This window comes from Rana temporaria, chromosome 1, assembly GCF_905171775.1.
Source record: "Rana temporaria chromosome 1, aRanTem1.1, whole genome shotgun sequence".
Taxonomy (NCBI): Eukaryota; Metazoa; Chordata; class Amphibia; order Anura; family Ranidae; genus Rana; species Rana temporaria.
In genome coordinates this window covers 666934701-666961266 of record NC_053489.1, presented here as the reverse complement: position 1 = coordinate 666961266, position 26566 = coordinate 666934701, and the positions used below count along the sequence as shown (strand labels likewise).

The following is a 26566-nucleotide window of genomic DNA, read 5'->3' as shown; positions in this document are numbered from 1 at the left end:
CATAATATACGCGGTTTGCGTAAGTCGTACGTCCGGCGTAAAGTTATTCCCCATATATGAGGCGCAACCCATGCAAAGGTATGGACCAGGGAACACAAGCCGTCGTATCTTTTGTCGTTTACGTTGTACGTGAATATGACTAGGCGTAGGTTACGTTCACGTCGTAGGCAGTGATCCGTCGTATCTTGACGTGATTCTGAGCATGCACACTGGATGCGTCCACGGGACGGCGCATGCGCCGTTCGTTATTCGTATCTTTATGGTGCTCGGCCCTTCATTTGCATGGGGTCACGCCTCATTTGCATGGCTCACGCCCACTTCCACTTACTACGACTTACGCCTAAGAAACCCAGCGCAGATTTAGTGGCAAGTGCTTTGTGAATCCAGTGCTTGCCTCTCTGCGCTGCGTCGGCGTAGAGTAAAGAAGATACGCTACGGCGGCATAAATATGCGCCGATGTATGTGAATCCGGGCAAACATATCTCCGTTCTGCCTAGTGACACTGTCAGTGATCGTGTTCCCTGTCATCGGGAACACGATCAGTGATGTGTCACAGCAAGCCACGCCCCCCTACAGTAAGAATCTTGCCTTAGGGAACGCTTAACCCCTACAGCGCCATCTAGTGGTTAACCCCTTCACTGCCAGTGTCATTTTCACAGTAACCAGTGCATTTTTATAGCACTGATCGCTGTAAAAATGACAATGGTCCCATAAATGTGTCAAAAGTGTCCGATGTGTCCGCCGTAATGTCGCAGTCACGATAAAAATCGCAGATCGCCGCCATTACTAGTAAAAAAAAAATATTAATAAAAATGCTATAAAACTATCCCCTATTTTGTAGACGCTATAACTTTTGCGCAAACGCTTATTGTGATTTTTTTTTACCAAAAATATGTAGAAGAATACGTATCGGCCTAAACTGAGGGAAAAAAATATGTTTTTATATCTTTTTGGGGGATCTTTATTATAGCAAAAAGTAAAAAATATAGCTTTTTTTGTCAAAATTGTCGCTCTGTTTTTGTTTATAGCTTAAAAAATAAAAACCGCAGAGGTGATCAAATACCACCAAAAGAAAGCTCTATTTGTGGGGAAAAAAGGACGCCAATTTTGTTTGGGAGCCACGTTGCATGACCGCGCAATTGTCTGTTAAAGCGACACAGTGCCGAATCGCAAAACCTGGCCTGGGCATTTAGCTGCCTAAAGGTCCGGGTCTTAAAGTGGAGTTCCACCCATTTTTTTATGTTTGTCTGTGCTGCATGCCCAAATCTCATAGTGTTCAGAATGGCCAATTTTTATTTATTTTGTTGCTTGTAAATACCTTTATTTTGTAGTCCTTCATTACTTCCTCCTCCTTATTAGCCTAGGCTATTAAGTCACAAGGCTATTCGCAAGGGTTTCTGGGATAGGCATCATGTATCCCAGTAGTCCTTGCAAATAGCCTATTTGCATAGAGAAGGGGCGGCAACTTCCTCTGACACTCCCACTGCTATGGAAACCTGACTTAAACCTATTACATCGCTTGTGCAGCACTGAGCATGTGCGAGATCTGCAAGGCTGAAATCCAGGAAGTCATACAGTCTGGCTTCATGATGCCCACACTTAAGATGGCCATGTTCTATTTCTAGATTATAAACTAACTAAATGCTGTAACAACCTAACAAAACGGACCTTAGTTTACAGACTAACTTTACTAGAATACATTAGGCTTGTGTATTACAGGGGTATTTATATTTAACCACTTGACCACCGCCCCATGTCAAAAAGACGTCCTGTTTTTAAAGTTGAATATCTCGATAACGGCAGCAGCTGCTGCCACAACCGAGATATTCATCTTTTCAGGGGGCGGTGGTGTACACGATAACGGCGGTCTCCGCGGCGGATTCGTCGCGAGATCACCGTTATCGGTGGCGGGAGAGGGCCCCCCCCCTCCCGCCGCTCTCCCGCGCCCTCCGCCGCTTACCGGAGCCGTCGGTAGCGGCGGAGGGGATCGGATGTGTCCGGCAGCTGAGCGGGGACGGGACTGAAGGAGAAATCTCCTTCACCCGTCCTCATAGCTCTGCTGGGCGGAAGTGACGTCAAAACGTCAGTCCCGTCCCAGCCTCTTAAAGAAACATTTTTTTTTTTGTCATTTGAAAAAATGACATTTTTTTTTTTTTTTTTGCATTTAAGTCTAATTATGAGATCTGAGGTATTTTTGACCCCAGATCTCATATATAAGAGAACCTGTCATGCTTTTTTCTATTACAAGGGATGTTTACATTCCTTGTAATAGGAATAAAAGTGATAATTTTTTTTTTTTTTTATTTCAGTGTAAAAAATTATACAACTAAATAAAACTAAATAAGAAAACCCAAAAATTTTTTTTTAAAGTGCCCCATCCCGACGAGCTCGCGCGCAGAAGCAAACGCATACGCGAGTAGCGCCCGCATATGAAAACGGTATTCAAACCACACAAGTGAGGTATCGCCGCGATCGTTAGAGTGAGAGCAATAATTCTAGCCCTAGACCTACTCTGCAACTCCAAAAATGCAACCTGTAGAATTTTTTAAACGTCGCCTATCGAGATTTTTAAGGGTAAAAGTTTGACGCCATGCCACGAGCGGGCGCAATTTTTAAGCGTGACATGTTGGGTATCATTTTACTCGGCGTAACATTATCTTTCACAATATATAAAAAAATTGGGCAAAATGTATTGTTGTCTTATTTTTTAATTAAAAAAAGTGATTTTTATCCAAAAAAAGTGCGCTTGTAAGACCGCTGCGCAAATACGGTGTGACAAAAAGTATTGCAATGACTGCCATTTTATTCCCTAGGATGTCTGCTAAAAAAAAATATATAATGTTTGGGGGTTCTGATTAATTTTCTAGCAAAAAAATAGTGATTTTCACATGAAGGAGAGAAGTGCCAGAATTAACCCGGTGGGCAAGTGGTTAAAAAGTGAAATTGTGTCCGGAACTCCGCTTTAAGTGGTTAAGTGTCATTGAGTAAGTATAATTAATCAATGCATTGTTTCATTTTTGATATTTCATTCATATGTAGATAACATTTCTGATTTAAATAGGAGATTAGTTAAAAAAAAACTACAAGCAAAAAATAAAATAAAAAATAAAATGTATTCCTATTTAAACACTTAATATGCCTTAGGGCCCTTTCACACAGGGCGGATCAGTAATGATCTGCCTCCGTGTGTCCGTCAAGCTCAGCGGGGATCCTCCGTAAAATCCCAGCTGAGCCGTCGACTGACAGGGCGGTCCCCGAACACTGTGCAGGGACCGCCCTGTCTTTTCTCCGCTCTCCCCTATGGGGGGATCGGATGAACACGGACCGTCTGTCCATGTTTACCCGATCCGATCCGCCAGACGAAAGAAAAATAGGATTTTCTTCCATCCGAAAAATCGGATCCGCATATGCATTATTTTAAATTTTTCTACATTGAACCTCATTTGCCATGTATTTGCCCCCCCCCCCATTAATTTGTTCAGATCTTTTTGCAAGGTTTCCACATCCTGCGGAGAAGTTATTGCCCTGCTTAGCTTAGTATCGCCCGCAAATACAGCGATTGTACTGCTTACCCCATCCTCCAGGTCATTTATGAACAAATTAAATAGGATAGGTCTTTTTTTCTGATTATCTTCTTTGTGTTCTATTCTTTCTTATTTAGTACTTTATTTATTTTTTCAGTGTCATGTGAAAAAGTGCAAAGACCTTTTGTCATGCTTTGTATCATAAACATAATTTTAGTGTAATTTTAAATGGAACAACATATTGAATAAAATATATACCGTATTTATCGCGGTATAACGCGCTCCCGCATATACCACGCACCCCTAAAATTGGCCTCAATCCTGTGAAAAAAATTTTTTTTTTGTACTTACAGTTTTGGTGTCTTGCGCGGCGTCCATCGGCGGCCTCGTCGGGTCCGGCGTTCGTCTGCGGCTTCGGGTGTCCTCTTCGTCGGATCCGGCGTCCTTCTGCGGCTTCGGGTGTCCTCTTCGTCGGGTCCGGCGGCGTCCTCGCGTCCTCCCCGCTCGTTTCCCGCGCCGAGTTTGAATACTGCGCCGACATATACAGAGCGCAGTACACTTGTGTATTGTCGGCAATGCTCGGCAACTCTCGCGCTGACGTCCTGTACGTCCAGGACGTGAGCGCGGAAGGACCCGAGACTGCCCGACTATACCCGAGTGTACTGCGCTCGGTATATGTCGGCGCAGTATTCAAAACTCGGCGCGGGAAAGCGGGTATCGGCGTATACCGCGCACCCACAATTTTGCCCTGATTTTCAGGGCAAAAAAGTGCGCGGTATACGCCGATAAATACGGTACTTATTTTTTATTTAAAGCATTTTTTTAAAACTAGGGCCTCTTTCACACTGGGCGGATCAGTAATGATCCGCCCGTGCACCTCCGCTTGCTCAGCGGGGATCGCTCCGTTGATCCCCGCTGAGCCGGCAGATGGCAGGGCGGTCCGCGCACACTGTGCAGGGACCGCCCTATGTTTTCTCGTATGTCTCGTATGTATGTCCGTGTTCACCCGATCCGATCCGCCAGACGGAAGGAAAAGTAGGTTTTTCCTCCGTCACACTTTGGCGGATCGGAGCGGGTCGAATGTTAGTGGGCATGTCACCGCTGACATCCGCGGCTCCATAGAGGAGCACGGAGCGCCCGTACAGGTCCGCAAAAAAAAAACCTGACAGACGGACCTGTGTGAAAGAGCCCTAAAGTTAAAATATAAAAATAAAAAAAGTGTATTTTTGTCTATGGATCAGGAGACAATAATGCCCCAAAAAAGCTAGTTTGTCCCAAAATGTACCCGTATATACTCGAGTATAAGCCGTCCCGAATATAAGCCGAGGCACCTAATTTTACCACAAAAACTGGGAAAACTTATTGACTCGAGTATAAGCCTAGGGTGTCCATCTGCATGCCTCACTGTGTCCATGTGCACACTGTGCCCATGCCTCACTGTGCTCATGCCTCACTAGGCCCATGCCTCACTGTGCCTCACTGTGTCCATGACTAGACTGACGTTTAACATAGGAGTCTATGGAAGGGGTGTCCGGCTTTGAAAAATCTGTGCTCCCGGTCGTAGGTCCCCCAGACAACAAACTTCGCACACTTGTAGAGGAGAAATGGGGATATATGTGTGCCAATGTCCGGGTCCAGAGGACCTACGACCGGCCGGTACGGCGTCCCCAAATTCACCGGAGAAATGAGAGTTTAACATGGGAGTCTATGGAAGGGGTGCCCGACTTTGAAAAAATCGGTGCTCCCCGGCCGCAGGTCTCCCGGAAAACAAACTTTGCACACTTGTAGAGGAAAAGGGGGGGCTACATATGTGCCAAGTTTGGGGTCCAGGGGACCTACGGTTGGCCGGTACCGGGTCCCCAAAGTCCGGGAGATCAGGCGCAAAAAGGTGACTCGAGTATAAGCCGAGGGGGGCATTTTCAGCACAAAAAAATGTGCTAAAAAACTGCTTATACTCGAGTATATACGGTATATGTTATCTAAAGTAATGACAACGTTATAGCGGAATATTCAAGCCCATAATGAAGGTGTACTAATTGCTCTGGGGTGTACAGGTATGAGAGATGAAGTGGTTAAAGAGTGATTGACCAAACTCACCAAAAATGATGAAGATAAGGCAAATAAATGGGTCCATTGAGAAGCCAAGAGCGAAGAGCCCCGAGGTACATCCATCAGAGGTGTGTTCATCAGAGGTGTGTTCATCAGGGGTGTCTATAACAGCTAGGAAAGAGAAAGTCACATACCCCAATCAGTACATAATATTCTCATATAAGCAGCGGGTCCAGTGTAACTATTCAAAAAACACCTGTCATTAAAGTCAATGTAGATTCTGTATGTGTATGTAGAGAAAGGACTCCCCATGAATGACCACTTCCAGTCTGGGCCTTTTTTGGCACTGATATGTGGCACTGATGAGGCGGCACTGATGGGAACTGAGAGGTGGTACTGATGGGCACTGGAAGGTTGTCCTGATGGCCACTGATAGGCGGCACTGATGGGCACTGATAGGCAGCACTGATAATGAGGCACTGATCGGTGCCAATTGTGGGCATTGATTAGCAGCACTGGTGGGCAATGTTGGGACCGATGTCGGTTATCAGCTTTCTTCTCCTCTCCTCATGCTGTCAGCGTGAGGAAGGGAAAGCCAATAACTGGCTTCTGTTTACATACTGTTTACCAGGAGGGTGTACATGGATGTCCTTCTACACTGTGATCACCAAGTCCTTTGGACTCCACTGATCACAGATCAGGGTAAAGGGCCAATTACAGTGGCTTTTTACCACGCGATCAGCTGTCAGCCAATGACAGCTGATCGCGTGGTAAAAAGCCACTGTAATTGGCCCTTTACCCTGATCTGTGATCAGTGGAGTCCAAAGGACTTGGTGATTACAGTGTAGAAGGACATCCATGTACACCCTCCTGGTAAACAGTATGTAAACAGAAGCCAGTTATTGGCTTTCCCTTCCTCACGCTGACAGCATGAGGAGAGGAGAAGAAAGCTGATAAGAGGCTCCTGTTCATTCATAAACTGAAGCAGAGTAAACACAGTTTTCATAGGACACAGGAGTGATCAGTAGCGATTGCTCACTGTGTCCAATTTAGAAAAGGAAGGGGTCGGTAAATGACATATTTACCAGTCCCTTTCTCCGCTTTCCATCCTGACAGTTACCCCGCAGCGGTTGGGAGAGGAGAGGAGGGAAGCTGGCTGCGGGGGATGAGGGGGGGAGGGGCGGAGGAGGAGGAGTACAGGGGATCAGAGGAGAACACGGGGGGGGGGGGCGTAGGAGGACACGGAGGGGGCCGGAGGAGCACAGAAGGAACAGCCAGGAATGATCAGTGCGGCGGGAGGGACAGCTGTGAACACCGATCTCCCTGTATAGCTTTTTAGTCGACACCTGTGGGAGGGAGAGAATGAGAAGCGGCTGTTGGCTAAAAAAAAGGCCATGCAGGGAGATTGGTGTTCCCAGTAGTCCCGCCACGCCGATCATTCCTGGCTGTGAACCAGGGGACCATCCAGGATTGGCCCTGCAGCCAGGATATCACAAGTGCCTCACAGGTGTCTGGGAGCCGCAGTCATAAATGCGGGAGACTCCCGCACCACGCGGGAGACTTGGGATGTATGGAAACCGGCCCATTGAGCCATCGGCCCACCGGGAAACTCTCAGTAATCTTGATGGCCAGTACATGCCTGGGCCACAAGCACTACCGTTGATGAGGTTTTATACACAAGGCTGGAAAGGAATGCAGCTATCACTGAAATGCATATTGACACCATGACACACCAAGGATCCTACTATGTCATCTCAGGAACTTACCAGGAACATGGACTTCGAAGTCCATACTGTTTTTACGTTCAAATCTAACGAATGTGAAATTATGAGCGTCCGCCTCTGAGAAATCCTTTAATGTGAATGTGCAGTTCTCGCGGTCAAAGTGAAGGCGATTGTTATAACTATTAAAACCCTGTAGAAAGGAATCATGGAAGTTGCCGATACGAGTCCCTCCACCATAGATATCGAAAAACTGTTCTTGGCATAACGGTGACAGAGGAAAGTGAAGATCGGAGCCGTATTGCCCGGAGATCTGCTGCCTCAATGAGCCTGCAACACCTAGAGAAGAAAATAAAGTCATTAGAGAAGATGATCATTGTATGCAAGACATAAGCCAACTAAGCCCTGGTTCACACCGGCAGGGCTGTGGATAAGGCGGTACCGCCAGCCCTCCTATATGGGGCCCAGACAGCTGGTTTAATGGCACAGTGTTGGAAGCGGGAGCAGATCCCCTGTGTGGCTCTCTCTGCAGCAGCTGAAAGCTGGATTCTTCTCCTCTCTCTCCTGCCAGCTTTCAGCTACTGCAGAGAGAGCCATACAGAGGATCTGCTCCAGTAATCATTAGTGTTGCTCACGAATATTCGTATTGCGAATATTCGGCTCGAATATGGCATATTCGAGTATTCGCGATATATTTCGAATTTCGCGGTGAATATTCGCTATTCCGAATATTCAAATTTTTTCAATTTTATTTTTAGAACAGATCACATCCTAGAGATCTCCATCGACGTCTAAAAGCATTGCTGGTATGATTAGAGACCTTGGGCCGAGTAGCTGAAGCGATCACTTTATCTTGCCGAAAAATCGCAATGCGATTATTCGGCAATCGGAATATCGCGCGATTATTTTCTCCGCCCTTCTTTTGCATCAGAGCCAATCAGAGTTCTCCTACCGCAGTTGTCGAAATTCCGCAATAAATATCGCATTCGCATTTTGCGAAATTTCGATAAAATATCACGAATATTCTGAGCCAATCAGAGGGCTCCTACCGCAGTTGTCGAAATTCCGCAATAAATATCGCATTCGCATTTTGCGAAATTTCGATAAAATATCACGAATATTCTGAGCCAATCAGAGGGCTCCTACCGCAGTTGTCGAAATTCCGCAATAAATATCGCATTCGCATTTTGCGAAATTTCGATAAAATATCACGAATATTCTGAGCCAATCAGAGGGCTCCTACCGCAGTTGTCGAAATTCCGCAATAAATATCGCATTTGCATTTTGCGAAATTTCGATAAAATATCACGAATATTCTGAGCCAATCAGAGTGCTCCTACCGCAGTTGTCGAAATTTCGCAATTATTTTCGCATTCGCAATAGCGAAATTTCGCAAACATTTCATTTCGATAAAATATCACGAATATTCGAATTTAGCGAATATTTCTCGAATATTCGGCTATATATTCGTGATATATCGCGAAATCGAATATGGCGTATTCTGCTCAACACTAGTAATCATCCACTTATTGCCATACGAATCCCCTTCCTACTGCACCATACATTTCCTCCTGCCACCCAGGCCCCTCTGTGTGCCCTTCCCCTGCAGTGCTGCTGACTTCCCTCCTCTCTCCTTCCGGCAGCTACAACAGGATCCTTCAGGATGGAGAGTGGGGGGAAGGATCCAATAAATACCCCTTCCTTTCATGAATGAACACAATTGGTACTGATCACTTACTGCGTTTATTTTGAGGGGGTGTATGGGACCCCGTGGTTTCTTACAGCAGCCCTGTCATGTGATTTTGAACCGACACATCGTACCCCATTGCTGGCAATAGAACCGTTCTAATCGGTGCGACTCAAGTCGCAGCGACTTTGAAAAACGTTTCCTGCGCTACCTTTTTGGGATTTTCATTGCGACATGCATAGACTTCTGTTAAATGAAGTCGCAAGCTGCAATGAAATCGGAGGTCCAAATCGTACTGATCTGCCGCTGTGAAATTATGCTGAAGTAGCGCGATTTCAAAGCCGCACTGGTGTGAACCAGGGCTTAAAGGAGTTGTAAAGGAAAACATTTTTTTGCCTAAAATGAATGTCTGCAAGGTAGACAGACAGAATAGTGTAATGATTCTGTTCAAAAACTAGTAAATACCTATTAAATTCCTTCATCTATATCACCTCCGGCGTTCTAGTTTCTGTTCTCTCATTCACTTCCTGGTTTGCATCGCTCGTTCATGTAAGAACTACATTTCCCAGTATGCATTGCGGCACGCCCAGTAATTCACACCTCCTTGAAATCTCTAACACGTAGAGAGCGTCCTGCCGCACAGATGTAGTTCCCAGGAGGGGGCGAGCACGTTACTGACCACCGCAGTAAAGCCTCCCTTCACGGTGGCGAGTAACAATCAGACAAGCAGGAAGTGAACAGAACAGAGAAGAAATAGAGCAACTTCTGAGCAAAAACGAACAATGAGGAAGTGAAAAGAGGAATGTCTGCAGGTAAAGGATTCTTATTATGAAAAAAGAAATCATTTACAACCCCTTTAATGTAATTGGCTAAAAACTGATGTCAACCGAACTGGAGGATGTTTCTTTTCTTGAAGCTCTGTGTATTATACAGACTTTTAAAGCTGAACTTCAAGCAGATATAAAAGATGCAAATAAATGCAAGATGTAGTGTACAGCAGGGCTGAAGTGTGGGAGGAACAAGCAGTAAAACAAGCCAATCAGATCGCCGCCATTACTAGTAAAAAAAAAAAATAATAATAATAAAAATGCCATAAATCTACCCCCTGTTTTGTAGACGCTATAACTTTTGCGCAAACTAGGGTTGTCCCGATACCACTTTTTTAGGACTGAGTACAAGTACCGATACTTTTTTCAAGTACTCGCCGATACCGAATACCGATACTTTCTTTTAAATTTTGTCCCCAAATGCAGCCGTGTCCCCCACATATGCAGCCATGTCCCCCCACATATGCAGCAATGTCCCCCCACATATGCAGCCATGTCCCCCACATATGCAGCCATGTCCCCCACATATGCAGCCATGTCCCCCCACATATGCAGCCATGTCCCCCCACATATGCAGCAATGTCCCCCCACATATGCAGCAATGTCCCCCCACATATGCAGCCATGTCCCCCACATATGCAGCCATGTCCCCCACATATGCAGCCATGTCTCCCCACATATGCAGCCATGTCCCCCACATATGCAGCCATGTCCCCCCACATATGCAGCCATGTCCCCCCACATATGCAGCAATGTCCCCCCACATATGCAGCAATGTCCCCCCACATATGCAGCCATGTCCCCCACATATGCAGCCATGTCCCCCACATATGCAGCCATGTCCCCCACATATGCAGCCATGTCTCCCCACATATGCAGCCATGTCCCCCACATATGCAGCCATGTCCCCCACATATGCAGCAATGTCCCCCCACATATGCAGCCATGTCCCCCACATATGCAGCCATGTCCCCCACATATGCAGCCATGTCCCCCCACATATGCAGCCATGTCCCCCCACATATGCAGCAATGTCCCCCCACATATGCAGCAATGTCCCCCCACATATGCAGCCATGTCCCCCACATATGCAGCCATGTCCCCCACATATGCAGCCATGTCTCCCCACGTATGCAGCCATGTCCCCCACATATGCAGCCATGTCCCCCCACATATGCAGCCATGTCCCCCCACATATGCAGCAATGTCCCCCCACATATGCAGCCATGTCCCCCCACATATGCAGCCATGTCCCCCCACATATGCAGCAATGTCCCCCCACATATGCAGCCATGTCCCCCCACATATGCAGCAATGTCCCCCCACATATGCAGCCATGTCCCCCACATATGCAGCCATGTCCCCCACATATGCAGCCATGTCTCCCCACATATGCAGCCATGTCCCCCACATATGCAGCCATGTCCCCCCACATATGCAGCCATGTCCCCCCACATATGCAGCAATGTCCCCCCACATATGCAGCAATGTCCCCCCTATATGCAGCCATGTCCCCCCACATATGCAGCCATGTCCCCCCTATATGCAGCCATGTCCCCCCTATATGCAGCCATGTCCCCCCTATATCCAGCCATGTCCCCCCTATATCCAACCATGTCCCCCCATACCTTGATGCCGCCGCCGCCTCCGCCTCATGGGTTAAACAGCGTGCGGGGAACATCACAGCTTTCATTTGAATAGCTGTAGTATTCCCGCTGCGCCGCGTATAGACACTCCCCCTTGCTCGGGATTGGACAGATCACGAGCAAGGGGGAGTGTCTATACGCGGCGCAGCGGGAATACTACAGCTATTCAAATGAAAGCTGTGATATTCCCCGCACGCTGTTTAACCCATGCGGCAGCGGCGTTGTTGCGGTATGCGACGGGGTCGGCGGCGGCATTCGTTGCGGCGGCGGCGGGGGGGGGGGGTTTGTGTTATCATCAAGTATTCTATTTAGGTATCGGGGGTATTTGCAGGAGTACAAGTACTCCCGCAAATACTCGGTATCGGTCCCGATACCGATACTGGTATCGGTATCGGGAAAACCCTAGCGCAAACCACTCAATATACGCTTATTGCGATTTTTTTTTTACCAAAATATGTAAGAGAATACATATCGGCCTAAACTGAGGAAACAATTTAATTTTTTTAACCGGGGATATTTATTATAGCAAAAAGTAAAAAATATAGTTTTTTTTCTTTTTTTTGTTTATAGCGAAAAAAATAAAAACCGGAGAGATGATCAAATACCACAAAAAGAAAGCGCTATTTATGGGGAAAATAGAGCGTCAATGTTGTTTGGGTACAACGCCGCACGACCGCGCAATTTTCAGTTAAAGTGACACAGTGTCGAATCGCAAAAAAGTTGCCCCGGTCATTTGGCAGCCAAATGGTCCGGGGCTGAAGTGGTTAAAGATGAATATGTATAAGCCTGGTCATTATGGAAACAATTTTTATATTTTCCATATATATACTTAATCGCATACTGCTATAATCGCATCTCATTTAAGGTCCCAACCCTCCATTTTTTAACCCTTGCAGGGATGGAGGCCTGTGGTGGTGCATGCCACGTGCCTCATACAAAGTCCCAACCCCATTTTATATTTTTTTAAAGATAATTATGTATAGCAGATGTTAAAGCGCTTCAGCCATAATGGCCTTGTTCACAACAGTTCTGTACAAAAAGAGTGTATACTCTTCATTGGTCACAGAGATTTTCCATTAACCTAATGTTTGTCAAATTGAAACAATGAAACCAGAAAGAGAGGAGGATTAAAATTGCTCTGAAAAAGCAACTTCTAGAGATTCATATATTTGTTCAGTGAATAGATCAGAGAATATGTGTTAAAATATATTTTTATTATAAATAATTTAAAATCACATGACTAAAAGGTTGAATCAATAGTTACCGTATATACTCGAGTATAAGCTGAGTTTTTCAGCACATTTTTTGGTGCTGAAAATGCCCCCCTCGGCTTATACTCGAGTCACATTTTTGCCCCTAATCTCCCGGACTTTGGGGACCCGGTACCAGCCAATCTTGGCACAAATGTAGCCCTACTCTTCCTCTACAAGTGTGCAAAGTTTTTTTGCCCGGGGGATCTGCGGCCGGAGAGCACCGATTTTTCAAATCCGGGCACCCCTTCCATAGACTCCCATGTTAAGCAGTAATTTCTCCAGTGATTTTTGGGACCCGGTAGTAGCCGGTCTTGGGTCCCATGGACCCGAAACTTGGCACATGTAGCCCCATTTTTCCTCTACAAGTGTGCAAAGATTGTTGTCTGTGGGACCTACAGCTGGGCAGCACTGTTTTTTCAAAGTCGGGCACCCCTTCCATAGACTCCCATCCCATGTTAAACAGTAATTTCTCTGGTAACTTTGGGGACACGGTACCGGCCGGCCGTAGGTCCTCTGAACCCCATGTAGCGCCAGTTCTCCTCTACAAGTGTGCAGAGTTTGCTGTCTGGGGGACCTATGGCCGGGGAGCACCGATTTTTCAAAGCCGGGCGCCCCTTCTATATACTACCATGTTAAACGTAAGAGAAGTCAAGGACACAGTGAGGCATGGACACAGTAAGGCATGGGCACAGTGAGGCATGGGCACAGTGAGGCATGATCGAAAAGAGAAGAATGGAGGGCGCATATGGCTAGAATGAAAAGAGAAGGCAGGAGGGATGGACACAGTGAGGCATGGGCACAGTGAGGTATGGACACAGGTAGGCATGGACATGGACACAGTGAGGCAAAGTGAGGCATGCAGATAGACACCCTAGGCTTATACTCGAGTCAATACTTTTTCCCAGCTTTTTGTGGTAAAATAAGGTGCTTATATTCGGGATGGCTTATACTCAAGTATATATGGTAATTATTACAGCAACAATCATATATAATCATCTGCCTTTCCCCTTAAAGCGGAGGTTCACCCATAGAGAACACTTTTTCCCCTTAGATTCCTGCTCGTTTTGTCTAGGGGAATCGGCTAGTTGTTTTAAAATATGATCCGTACTTACCGTTTACGAGATGCATCTTCTCCGCCGCTTCCGGGTATGGGGCTTCGGGAATGGGCGTTCCTATTTTGATTGACAGTCTTCCGAGAGGCTTCCGACGGTCGCATCCATCGCGTCACGATTTTCCAAAAGAAGCCGAACGTCGGTGCGCAGGCGCAGTATAGAGCCGCACCGACGTTCGGCTTCTTTCGGCTACTAGTGACGCGATGGATGCGACCGTCGGAAGCCTCTCGGAAGACTGTCAATCAAGAAGGAACGCCCGCTCCCGAAGACCCATACCTGGAAGCGACGGAGAAGATGCATCTCGAAAACGGTAAGTACGGATCATATTTTAAAACAACTAGCCGATTCCCCTAGACCGAACGAGCAGGAATCTAAGGGGATTGTTTAAAAAAATAGATTAATGGGTGAACTCCCGCTTTAATATTCTGAAATTTCTTAATATACAAATGTATATGTGTATCTAACAAGAGACCACTTTATTGTAGCTGCTTTTCCAATAGTGTAGATGGCAGATTCACATTGTAGCTGAACATTTCGCAGATAAAAACTCTGCTTCCTCAAGCAGAAGGCAACGGAAACCAAAAAGTAAATCTGCGGCTTCTCAAATGACGCCAAATATAACACTTCCCCATGGGACTGCACGGCGGATGAACATTAAAAGGCAGTTCCACCGCATGCAACACCTCCTGTGTATTTAACGTTTTTTGACCAATAAGAATTGAAATCAGTTACCGGTATATTAAACTTCACCACTAGGTGTCACTCAGGATTCTTCGTAGAACATCCACAGTTATTAGATACAGTGCATGCATGCAGATTTTGTCTTTCAATATACAGAGGAAAAAGCCCACCTCAATACAGCACATCCAGTACATATGTAGCACTTCCCCCGGAGGAGCTGCTGGATGTTTGGGCAGCGTGTTACCTCTCGGCTCCTCCGAATTCCTAGGGGTGAATGATGCGTATTGCATATAGTGGAAGTAAAGCAATGTCCACGACAGGTGCTCTTTGCTGTGCTCTTTATTACCCAGCCGGGTAAAAACAATAACTTGTGGTGAGGAAAGTAAAGTTGAAGAAGAGAGAGAACTGCAGATTCAGGCGTGATAATAAGGAAACAGTCCTGCTCCCAAACGTAACACTTCTCTGCGCCACTCCCGCCAGAGTGGGTTTAGTGTACCCGGACCGGCCTCTCTTACTGACCTGGCAGCCGGAGTATCACTTGGACAATTGTAGGAGAAAATCTCTGCCACAGACCCTCCTCAGTGAGCCTCAGAAAGATACCTCTTCCACAGGTCCTCTCTGGATGGAATTCTTGGAGATAATCCTCCTTAGATGAGTTACGCCTGGGTCTCCTTCAACTTGTCGCCCAGGTACCGACTGACAGGTGATCAATCCCTCAGTGTCTGGCTACCTCGATCCCCGGTGGTTTGTCCAGGCCCTTTTGGACCGCCAGCCTCTCAATGGCGCTCCTCAGACGGACTCCCCACTGAACAGAAATACAGCTTGGGATCTTCAAAGGTGGGAACCCAGTCACTCACTGGGTCCCCGTCGCTGCTCAGATGCTCCGGGCCAGCATGGCTCCGGAACCAGGAACACCACGTGGCACGCACGCCAATTAGGCCATAACGCCGGGGCGCCGTGGTGTGGCCACCCTAAAGGTTTGTGCCACACTGGACGAAGAAGACTCAGAACCAATGGCGTCTGCCTCATAAATATCCCTCCCCAGCATGCACAGCGAGGCCAAACCCTCCTGATTGACTGCTGGGGAAGAGCACCCAAACCCTGACTACACTGCTGCCACCTGCAGCACCGGGGCTGGAAGAACACCCCAGTACAGCAGAATAAGCCCACAGCACAGCCAAGCCGAGACAGAGACCCTGTTTTGCATTTAACAATCTGGATCAGAGTTTAACTACACTCTGATCTACACATAAATTTAACTAGCACCGGTACTATAAAGTACATAGGCGCTACATATATATGGGGGATCAGACCACGTTGTGTTCATTTTGATGATAGAACATCTGCCCGTCTGTCCAACCGCTCCTCTAGAGCAGCAGTCTCCAATCTGCGGCCCGGGGGCCAGATGCGGCCCTTTTGCTTGCTTTTATCTGTCCAAATGTTCAGTGTCTGCCACCCCTCTCTGCGAATCCCTCTGTTAGCTTCCGATTACCCAACAAATAAAATTCAAAATACTATCAACAGACTACAAAGCCATCCACATCTCCAGCTACATCACCAGCCTCAAAATGTCAAAATATTTCTCAACCCGTCCTCTCCGCTCCTGCCAAGACCTTGTGCTCTCCAGCTCCATTGTCACCTCCTCCCATGCTCATCTCTGGGAACTCTCCTGACCCTCTTCCATCCTCTGGAACTCTCTACCCCAACCTGTTTCGTTATCTCCTACTCTGTTCAACTTTAGGTGACACCTGAAGACTCATTTCTTTAGCGCGACCTATCCCGTCTCTAACTAATAAACTGTACTTTTATTTCACCATCAGATCATCCCTAGCAATTATTACCTTGTGCCACTATATAAATCCTGTATAACAATATAGTGCAGAGATCGGATTATGCACTTATTGAAGTGATAGAGCCAGCATGATCACATCACAGAGGTGTCCAGTAGGTGGCCACATTATAAAGAAATTCTGCTCAAACAAGCGTAGTAAAATACATTGCGAACAGATTGCATCAGTCAAAAAAAGATTACAAACTACGGAAAACAAATACTAAACTAATAATAATAAAAAGTTCAGAAAAGTAAAATAAAGAATGACTTACAGGACAGCATGGCGAGCAGGATTGTTAGCAACAACATTTTAAGGAACTCTCCAAAAAAAACAACCAGGTCCTCCTCTGTGGTACGCGTGTGAAGTGTTGGGCTTCTTAATGAATGAGTTTATACTGTATGTACAGTAGCAGCTCCTCCCTTGCCCTCCCCTTGTTCTCTGACCTGGCCTATGAATCATTGTATGTACTTACTGACTTTTTTTTTCACATACATTTTCACACGTGCACTCTTTTTTTTACATGAAAACACCATTAACCACTTCAGGAAGAATTGGCCCCTTAAAGACCAGAACACTTTTTACAATTTGACACGGCGCTGCTTTAACTGGTAATTGCGCGGTCATGCAATGTTGTACCCAAACTAAATTTGCGTCCTTTTCTTCCCACAAATAGAGCTTTCTTTTGATGGTATTTGATTGCCTCTTTGATTTAATTTTTTTTCAATATAAACGAGAAAAAAAAAGAAAATTTGGAAAAGAAAATAAAATTTTCTACTTTTTGTTATAAAAAAAAAAAAATCCAATAAACAAAATTCCATTCATACATTTAGGCCAAAATGTATTCAGCTACATGTCTTTGAAAAAAAAAAAATCGCAATAAGCGTAAATTTATTGGTTTGCGCAAAAGTTATAGCGTCTACAAAATAGGGTAAATATTCTGGAATTTACGCAGCTTTTAGTTTATGACTGCCTATCTCATTTCTTGAGGTGCTATAATGGCAGGGCAGTACAAACCCCCCCCCCCCAAATTACCCCATTTTGGAAAGTAGACACCCCAAGGAAATTGCTGAGAGGCACGTTGAGCCCATTGAATATTTTAAGACTTAACACTTTGTGTTAATTTTTATGATTTTTTTTTTTGTCATTTTTCAATCACTTAAAAAGTGATTGAAAGGGGGGCGTGGTCTAGCTGAGCTCAGGAATGGCAGCTTGAACGGAAAGCTCCCGCCGCCACGAACAAAGTTCTGAACCTATAGGCGCCGGTAAGAGGACCGATCATCCCATCTTTGCCACCTGACACCCCGTAACCTCGGGGAATCTTTTGTTACCAATTTCGCCCATAACGGAGTCTTTTTAAGGGAATTATCACTCCTTAGATTGCTGAGCCCAGTACCGCAATGGCGGAACCACATATTCTCCCCCTTGGGAACAACGGAGCCCAATCACTGGGACTTAATCCGGTCCCCTCGTACACCGAAAGGGGACCGACAACCACAAACGAGATACCACACAATCTCAGCATAGATGACCTTCACATAGTAGCGGCTGACATTAAGACCACCCTGACAGCTGTCATTGCTGAATTGAGTGTGGAGATACGCGCAGTTACAGAGCGAGTTCAGGAGGTGGAATTAACTAATGCGCAACAAGGAGCAGCGCTGCGACATGTAAACTCCAAAGTCAATGCCAATACTTTTCACCTTAGAGAATTGAATCGCCAAGTAGAGGAATTGGAAAATCGCAGCAGGAGACATAATATAAGAGTGAGAGGGCTCCCCGAATCGGTAGAAACTGATTAACTCACCCCAATAATAACAGAAATATTTAACAACTTACTGGGGCGACCCCCGCTCACTACCATCAAAATGGAGCGCATCCATAGAGCGCTTAGACCGAGAGGAAAACCGTCTGATCCCCCCAGGGATGTAATCTGTCACATAGACGATTTCCAGCTTAAGGAAAACATACTCAGAAATGCCAGACTGAGAGCTAAATATGTGTATGAGGGTCACACCATATCCTTTTATCAGGACTTGTCTCATATTACCCTGCAAAATAGGAGGGAGCTGAAACCACTGTTGGACAATTTGCGTGACAAGGGGATCATTTACAAATGGAGGTTTCCGTTTGGTCTACAAGCCAATTATCAGGGACGTATTGCAATTCTAAGAGTACCGGAAGACCTTCAGGCATTCTGTAAAACGATGGACATGCAATACATGGATCTACCGAATTGGTATGCCGACTTCCGTGCTAAGACCCCTGCAAAAGACACTGCCAGAGACGAATTGATGGAGACAACTTCCACTAGATCCCGGAGACGACGATCCCTATCATCTGATAATAGACTACCATCCAGCGCTGATTCAAAGACCTATCCTCGAGTGGCAGCTTCACCTAAGCCCAGGAGGGCAAGGAAAGAATGTTAATATTTTATGTGATGTTTCATTTTGCCCTTAATGTGTATTCAGTTCTTCCTCTTCCCCTAATTTCCCATTCCCTCTCGAAGTTACATCTGATGGGTATTGAAGAGAAATGGCTTATCTCTAGTTATGTTAATTCCCAAATATTATATCTAATTTCACAGTATGTTAGGTCTGTAACGCTCCTTGTATGATCACATAATCCAAGCTACAAGTTATGGCTGTTAAATGAATTCATTTTCTTTTATAACCCCGCTTTGCATTAGTGGAGTGTGTACCCTACACGGGCAATATGTTTGTTTGCATTTCGGCTGATGATTCGCATGATTACCAGCTGTGTGGTAAGCAAACAAAGTAAGTTAACCAGAAAATACAAGAAACACTTGTGATTCTTGTTATTTATTTATTTATTTGTCTTTCAATAAAAATAGTGGTTAGCTACTATAATATATCCGCCTTGTTAAGTACAAGTTATTTGTTAAACAAGGTTGTGGCGGCGGGCAGTGTTTAAGTCTTATTGTTATTTTTGGACTTGGCTATATTTCAACCCCCAAGTAGCTACTATCTTTGCCTATTTCACCTTTTTGGTTTAGGGCAAGGAGACGTTGTTACATTTTATATTTTTTGTATCTATCCTCCTGCAGGAGGTTTCAGATATACTGTAGAATATCTCTTATTCTTTTTTTTTTATTTATTTTCAATTTATATTATCACGACCCTTTCTGGGTTCGTTTAGTAGAGAGGAATCTGTTTGAGAAAGACCCTTTTTCTTTCCTCCCATTTTTTATTTTCCTCAGTTGTTGTCATTTGAGTTTTTCCCCTTCTTTAGGAACTAATTACCCAATTCCATTCTATTAAAGCGGTAGTTCACCCCCCCCCCCCGACACATTTTACCATCGAGACAGGCATTGTAGCGCGAGCTACAGTATGCCTGTCCCGATTTTTTTAACCCCGTACTCACCTTGTACTCGGACATCGTAGATTTCGGCTCCCGCGGGGAATGGGCGTGCCTATGGAGAGGGAGGATGATTGACGGCCGGCCCTGGCACGTCACTCTCCCCGAAGACAGCCGGAGTAGGTCTCGGCTCTTCACGGCGCCTGCGCACAGGCTATGCGCACGCGTCGTGAAGACCAAGCCTATTTCGGCTATTTCCGGAGAAGTGTGACGCGCCAGAGCCGGCCGTCAATCATCCTCCGTCTCCATAGGCACGCCCATTCCCCGGTATCTTCGATGGACGACTACAAGGTGAGTACGGGGGTAAAAAATTCGGGACAGGCATACTGTAGCTCGCGCTACAATGCCTGATTTTAAGGTAAAAGAAAATTTTTTTTTTTTTTTTTCGTCGTTAGGGTGAACCCCCGCTTTAACTAAAATGTCCTCTTTCACTGGCAATGTGGCTGCTTCGAAACGGAGGATCAAATTATACTCCATGAACACCAAAGGCCTCAATATACCGGAAAAAAGATCAAAACTGTTGTTGCTTCTAAAAAGATCTGGTTCAGACATAATTTTCTTACAAGAAACACATTTCAAAACCGATAACTATACCACCTTTACCGATAAATACTTTTCCCACATAATACACGCCACTAACTCAGACTCCAAAAGCAAAGGGGTTTCTATATTAATATCAAGGCACTGTCCTATCCAAATTTTAGATACTAAAGTAGACAGAGAGGGTAGATTCTTGTTCATAAAGGGCACTCTCTATAATAAGTCTGTGACCCTGGCTAATATCTACGCCCCCAATAGACTTCATGCCCCATTCTTTCAAGATATAATAGAATCACTAGAACTCTTTGCTTCTGGTCTAGTGATATTAGGTGGGGACTTTAATTTAGCACTCAACCCCCTTCTAGACACCTCATCGGGCACATCCAAGACCCCATATAGGACATTGAACTTAATTAAAAAATTATTACACCGTCTATCGTTACACGACTCCTGGCGCACCATGAACCCTTCTTCAAAAGACTATACCTTCTATTCCCCCCCACATAATTCCTACTCTAGGTTGGACTATTTTTATATATCACAAAAAGGACTGGAATTGCTTGAATACACTTCTATTGACCCCATGATAAAATCTGATCATAACCCTATTACTATGTGTCTGTCCTTCGAAGACAAACCCCTTTCTCGAAAACCTTGGAGACTAGACAATTCATTACTGAATGATAAAAACATCGTCCAGAAAGTAGATTCTGTAATTTCATTTTACTTCAAGGAAAACTCAACGTCTGATGTACAACCTCCCACCTCATGGCTTGCTCATAAATGTGTGATCAGGGGCGAGCTGATTTCCTTGTTGGCAAAAAGAAATAAAGATAGGCGGGAACATATAAAACTACTTACTGACCGAATAGAGTTATTAGAGAGAAATCATAAACACTCACTCGCCTCAAAAGTACTCGCTGACTTAACTAATGCCAGGAATGAGCTACTTCAAATCCTGGAAGAAAAGATTAAACGTAACAATGCAGAAATTCTTTTATGAATATGGCAATAAAACTGGCAGACTCCTCGCTAATTCCCTGAATGCTTCAAAAAAGAAATTCGACAACATCCACTCTATTAATGACTCAGCAGGTAAAAAACTAACATGTACTTCTGAGATTGCCAGACAATTCCAAATATTTTATTCTAAATTGTACAATTTGCAAATTTCAAAACCAATTAACAACTCACTTTCGAGGGATTTCATGATTATTGACTTTCTAAACTCTTACTGTCCTAACCCAATTGACCCGAAGATAGCCAATAACTTAGATAGACCCCTGGAAACAGATGAAGCTCTTAGAGCTCTACAACAACTTAATGTCGGCAAAAGCCTGGGCCCAGACGGTTTCTCGGTCAATTACTACAAGACCTTTAAAGAACTCCTTATCCCCCATTTTGTAAAAGCATTTAATTCTGCACCTGCCCAATGGACTTCAACCAAAGACCTGCTCGAAGCACATATAGTGATGGTCCCAAAACCAAATAAGGACAAAAATCTAGTATCCAACTACAGACCCATCTCACTCCTTAACGTAGATGTGAAGCTGTATGCAAAAGTATTGGCGAACCGCCTTTTACCCCTTTTGAATAACTTAATCTCTTTGGATCAAGTGGGATTCACTCCTGGGAGGGAAGCCAGGGATAATACCATCAAAGCCCTTAACATTCAAAATTGGTTGCTGGAGTCTAAGTTCCCCGGGTTTATGCTTTCATTGGACGCAGAGAAGGCCTTCGATAGGATAGCGTGGGATTACATGCGCGCAGCGCTGAACTCTCTGGGACTAAATGAACGGATGCTACAATATATCAACCTTCTATACTCAACCCCAACAGCAAGGATCAAAATAAATGGCACCATGTCGGAGGCTTTCTCTGTGTCCAATGGAACTCGTCAGGGATGCCCATTATCTCCAATCATATTTATTTTAATATTAGAACCCCTCCTATGTAGACTCCGAGCCAACCAGGACATAGTAGGGATAACCATAGGGAATAAACAATATAAATTAGCTGCATTTGCTGACGATGTGCTACTATTTCTAACTAACCCTGTCATTACACTCCCCAATTTGTTGAAAGACTTTTCCACATTCCGAGACATATCCAACTTAAAGATTAATTTTGCGAAATCCAGGGCCCTAAATATCTCCCTGCCCCCAGACCAGGTTAATCTATGCAAACAAAACTTCCCATTTCTTTGGGAAGATAAAGTACTATCCTACTTAGGCATTAATTTATCCTCCAATTTAAAAGATATATACTCTAATAATTTTATACCATTATTAAATGTAGTTAAATCTGATTTGACAAGGTGGGATAAGGGGTTGTTTTCATGGTTTGGCCGGGCAAACATACTTAAGATGAACATCCTCCCGAGATTTCTATACTTATTCCAGACCTTACCCGTTTGTATCCCCGGCTCTTTCTTCACGTCATTTAGGAAACTTTGCTTAAACTTTATTTGGGGAGGGAAACAACCTCTAATTAAATGGGACAAATTGGTGGAACCAAAGCCTTTGGGTGGTATCGGGTACCGGATTTGCGCAAATACTATTGGGCCAGTCACCTTTCCAAAATAATTGACTGGCAAGTACATACTCAATCCAAAGACTGGATAGCATTAGAGGAATTTTCCTGTTTTTCTATTGCACCTATAAGACATCTACCATGGGTCAACCCCAAAAAGATTCCTTGTATAACTAAAACACATCCCATGGTGGGTACAACCCTGAAAATATTCAGAAACCTATGTAAGACGAAGAATTTATCCTCCATGTATGGACCATTTACCCCGATCACACTAAACCCTGAAATTCATCTTCCTGAATGTAGCGCTTTGCTGTCCAATGTTTCTACAGTGACGATATATAGGGCTACCGATTTCTTTGATCGTAATAACCATATATCTTTTGAAACCTTCAAATCTACCAACCCTAATTGTAATATTTCCAAGATCAGTTATGATAAAATCACTAAATTTCTTGGAAAATTACATCCTATGAGAGACTGGTGCAGACCAAAGACATCATTTGAAACAATTTGCCTCAGGGAATCCCCTCAGAGACATCTTATTTCTCTCACATATAACCTTCTAAACTCTGACATAGACCCTCAATTGGATAATACAAATCTTAATTGGGAAAAAGACCTTCAAATTTCTGTGACGAATGATCAATGGGCGACCGTATTCAAACGATTACACAAAGGCACATTGAACATTTGTACACAGGAAAACGGATACAAAATCTACTCGAGATGGTATAAGACCCGCTTGGTCGTTCACAAATTCGACCCAGATACGTCACCCCTATGCTGGCGATGTAAGGAAGCACCGGGTAGTTTATTACACATTTGGTGGGGATGCAATAAAATAGCTGGATTCTGGAGGGAAGTCCATAGACTAATCACACAAATAACTACTTATTCTCCCGATTTTACGGCAGAACAATTCTTACTACACCTTTCTAGCCTTTCCCACTCAATCTACAAAGACACCATTATAATGCACCTCATCAACGCGGCAAGACTATGTGTCCCAATAAAATGGAAACAAAGTCTCCCACCTACCATTCCAGAATGGATACACAAGGTAAACCACATTGCCAAAATGGAAGAATTAATACATCAATCAAGAGACTCTTCTAGAATGTACCTCGATAATTGGTCTTGTTGGACACACTTTATGCATTCCGCTGAGTGTCGTGCCTTACTAGAGTCCTGATAGGGTGATATAATTAGGATTGACCTTTCTACTCGAAGTAGCTACTCAGCGCATTACAGTTTGGAATTTTAGAATATATCCATTGATACACAATGTCCAATTCCCGTTGCAATAAGTGGAACAACCTTTCCCTTCTCTCTTCTTTTCCTTTCCCCTCCCCATTTACCTAAGTTTTGCTTTGAATAAATTTACATGTTATAGTTTATAATATATTTATTCATTTGACCTTATGTAAGACAGTAGATCAGCGTTTTTTAACGCAACATTTTATATGTTATGCCTTATTGTAATTGCATGTAAGCATATATTTTGAAAAATCCAATAAACCAATAAACATATTTAAAAAAAAAAAAAAAAAAAGTGATTGAAAAATGACAAAAAAAATCATAAAAGTTAACACAAAGTTGTCACTAAATGATATATTGCTCACACATGCCATGGTTATATTTTGCATTAAAAGTTTATATACTTTTTTGGGCGCCTAGCCACCATGTACAGGAACCCAAAAACCAAGCACGGCCTTCAGGATTTCTAAGGGCGTATATTTTTGATTTCACTCCTCACTACTTATCACAGTTTCGAAGGCCATAAAATGCCAAGATAGCACAAAACGTATATTCCATGGAAATACACCCCAAAATACATTCTGCTACTTCTCCTGAGTACGGGGATACCACATGTGCAAGACTTTTTGGGAGCCTAGTCACATACAGGACCCCGAAAACCAATCACCAACTTTAGGCTTTCTAAGGGCGTAAAATTTTTATTCCACTCCTCACTACCTATCACAGTTTCAGGGACCATGGAATGCCAAGATAGCACAAACCCCCCTCCAAATGACCCCATTTTGGAAAGTAGACATCCCAAGCTATTTGCTAAGAGGCATGTCGAGTCCATAGAAAATGTAATATTGTCTAAAAGTTTCGGGAAAATTATAAACTTTATCTATTTCTTTTTTTTTGCACACTAGTTGTCACTAAATGATATATTGTTCAAAAATGCAATGGTTATATGTGGAATTACACCCCAAAATACATTATGCTGCTTCTCCTGAGTATGGGGATACCACATGTGTGGGACTGTTTGGGAGCCTAGCCGCGTACGTGACCCTGAAATCCAATCACCGCCTTCAGGCTTTCTAAGGGCGTAAAATGGGGATTTCACTTCCTCACTGCCTATCACAGTTTCGGAGGCCCTGAAATGTCAAGATAGCACAATCCCCCCCAAAATGACCCCATTTTGGAAATGAGACACTTCAAGCTATTTGCTGAGAGGCATGGTGAGTCCATGGAATATTTTATATTTTGCCACAAGTTTCAGGAAAATTAAAAATAAATATTTTTGTTTTAAACAAAGTTATCACTAAATGATATATCGCTCACACATGCCATGGGCATATGTGGAATTACACCCCAAAATACATTCTGCTGCTTCTCCTGAGTACGGGGATACCACATGTGTTTGACTTTTTGGGAGCCTAGCCGCGTACGGGACCCCGAAAACCAAGCACCGACTTTAGGCTTTCTAAGGGCGTAAATTTTTTATTTCACTCCTCACTGCCTATCACTGCCTATCACAGTTTCGGAGGCCATGAAATGCCAAGATGGCACAAACCCCCCTCCAAATGACCCCATTTTGGAAAGTAGACAACACAAGCTATTTGCTGAGAGGTATGGTAAGTATTTTGCACATCTCGCTTTTTGTCACAAAGCTTTAAAAATGTAAAAAATAAAATAAAAAACTTTTCTTTCTTAATTTTCAAAAACAAATGAGAGCAGCAAAGTACTCACCATGCCTCTCATCAAATAGCTTGGGGTGTCTACTTTCCAAAATGTGGTTATTTGTGGGGGTTTTGTGCCATCTGGGCATTCCATGGCCTCTGTAACTGTGATAGGCAGTGAGGAGTAAAATCACAATTTTATGCCCTTAGAAATCCTGAAGGTGGTGCTTGGTTTTTTGGGTCGTGTATGCGGATAGGCTCCCAAAAAGTCTTAAGCCCTGTACGTACGGCCCAAAATCTCGTCAGGAAAAAAACGAGTGTACAGACGTAGAACCGCCGTTCTTTTGAATAGCACGATCTCGGTGACGCCATCGACTATGACGAGCATGCGCTCGTCACATTCAATGCCGTCGCCGCCATCTTGCTTCACCCTACCTATGCCTTGGAAGCTACCGCGTATGCGTCAAAGTCATTTCGAGCATGTGCGGGTTTCCACGGCGACAGGTAAGTATACAGACGCTCGGATTTCTTGTCGGGAAACAGGCCGACAAGAATCCCAATGAGAAAATAGAGAGCAGGTTCTCTATTTTTATCGTCGAGATTCTGGGCAGATTTCCCGACGAGAAACCTCAAGAAAGCTCTGCCAGCAGTTTTCTTGCCGAGAAAACCGTACGTGTGTACGAGGCTTCACACATGTGGTACCTAGGGTGACCACGTGTCCCGGATTGCCCGGGACAGTCCCGCATTTTGCAGGTCTGTCCCGGGCACATTCATTCCAGGACAATACAGTGTCCCAGAATGAAACTGACACAGCCACCCCCCGGGCCAATCTAATGCCCCCAAGGAGGAGGTGCCGAGGTGGGTGGGGA

General features: G+C 44.5%; 1 protein-coding gene across 1 annotated transcript in view; it reads right to left on the bottom strand.

Moving 5' to 3' along the window:
- LOC120924586 overlaps positions 1-16765 on the bottom strand; it is a 45788-nt gene extending 29023 nt beyond the window's left edge. The window contains exons 1-3 of the mRNA XM_040335572.1: positions 16604-16765; positions 7340-7633; positions 5622-5744 (exon numbers count right to left, since the gene is read on the bottom strand). Coding sequence (XP_040191506.1) covers positions 5622-5744; positions 7340-7633; positions 16604-16640 — 454 coding nt within the window. The 5' untranslated portion in view covers positions 16641-16765. The remainder of the gene's footprint in view (positions 1-5621; positions 5745-7339; positions 7634-16603) is intronic.
- Positions 16766-26566: the final 9801 nt, after the last annotated feature.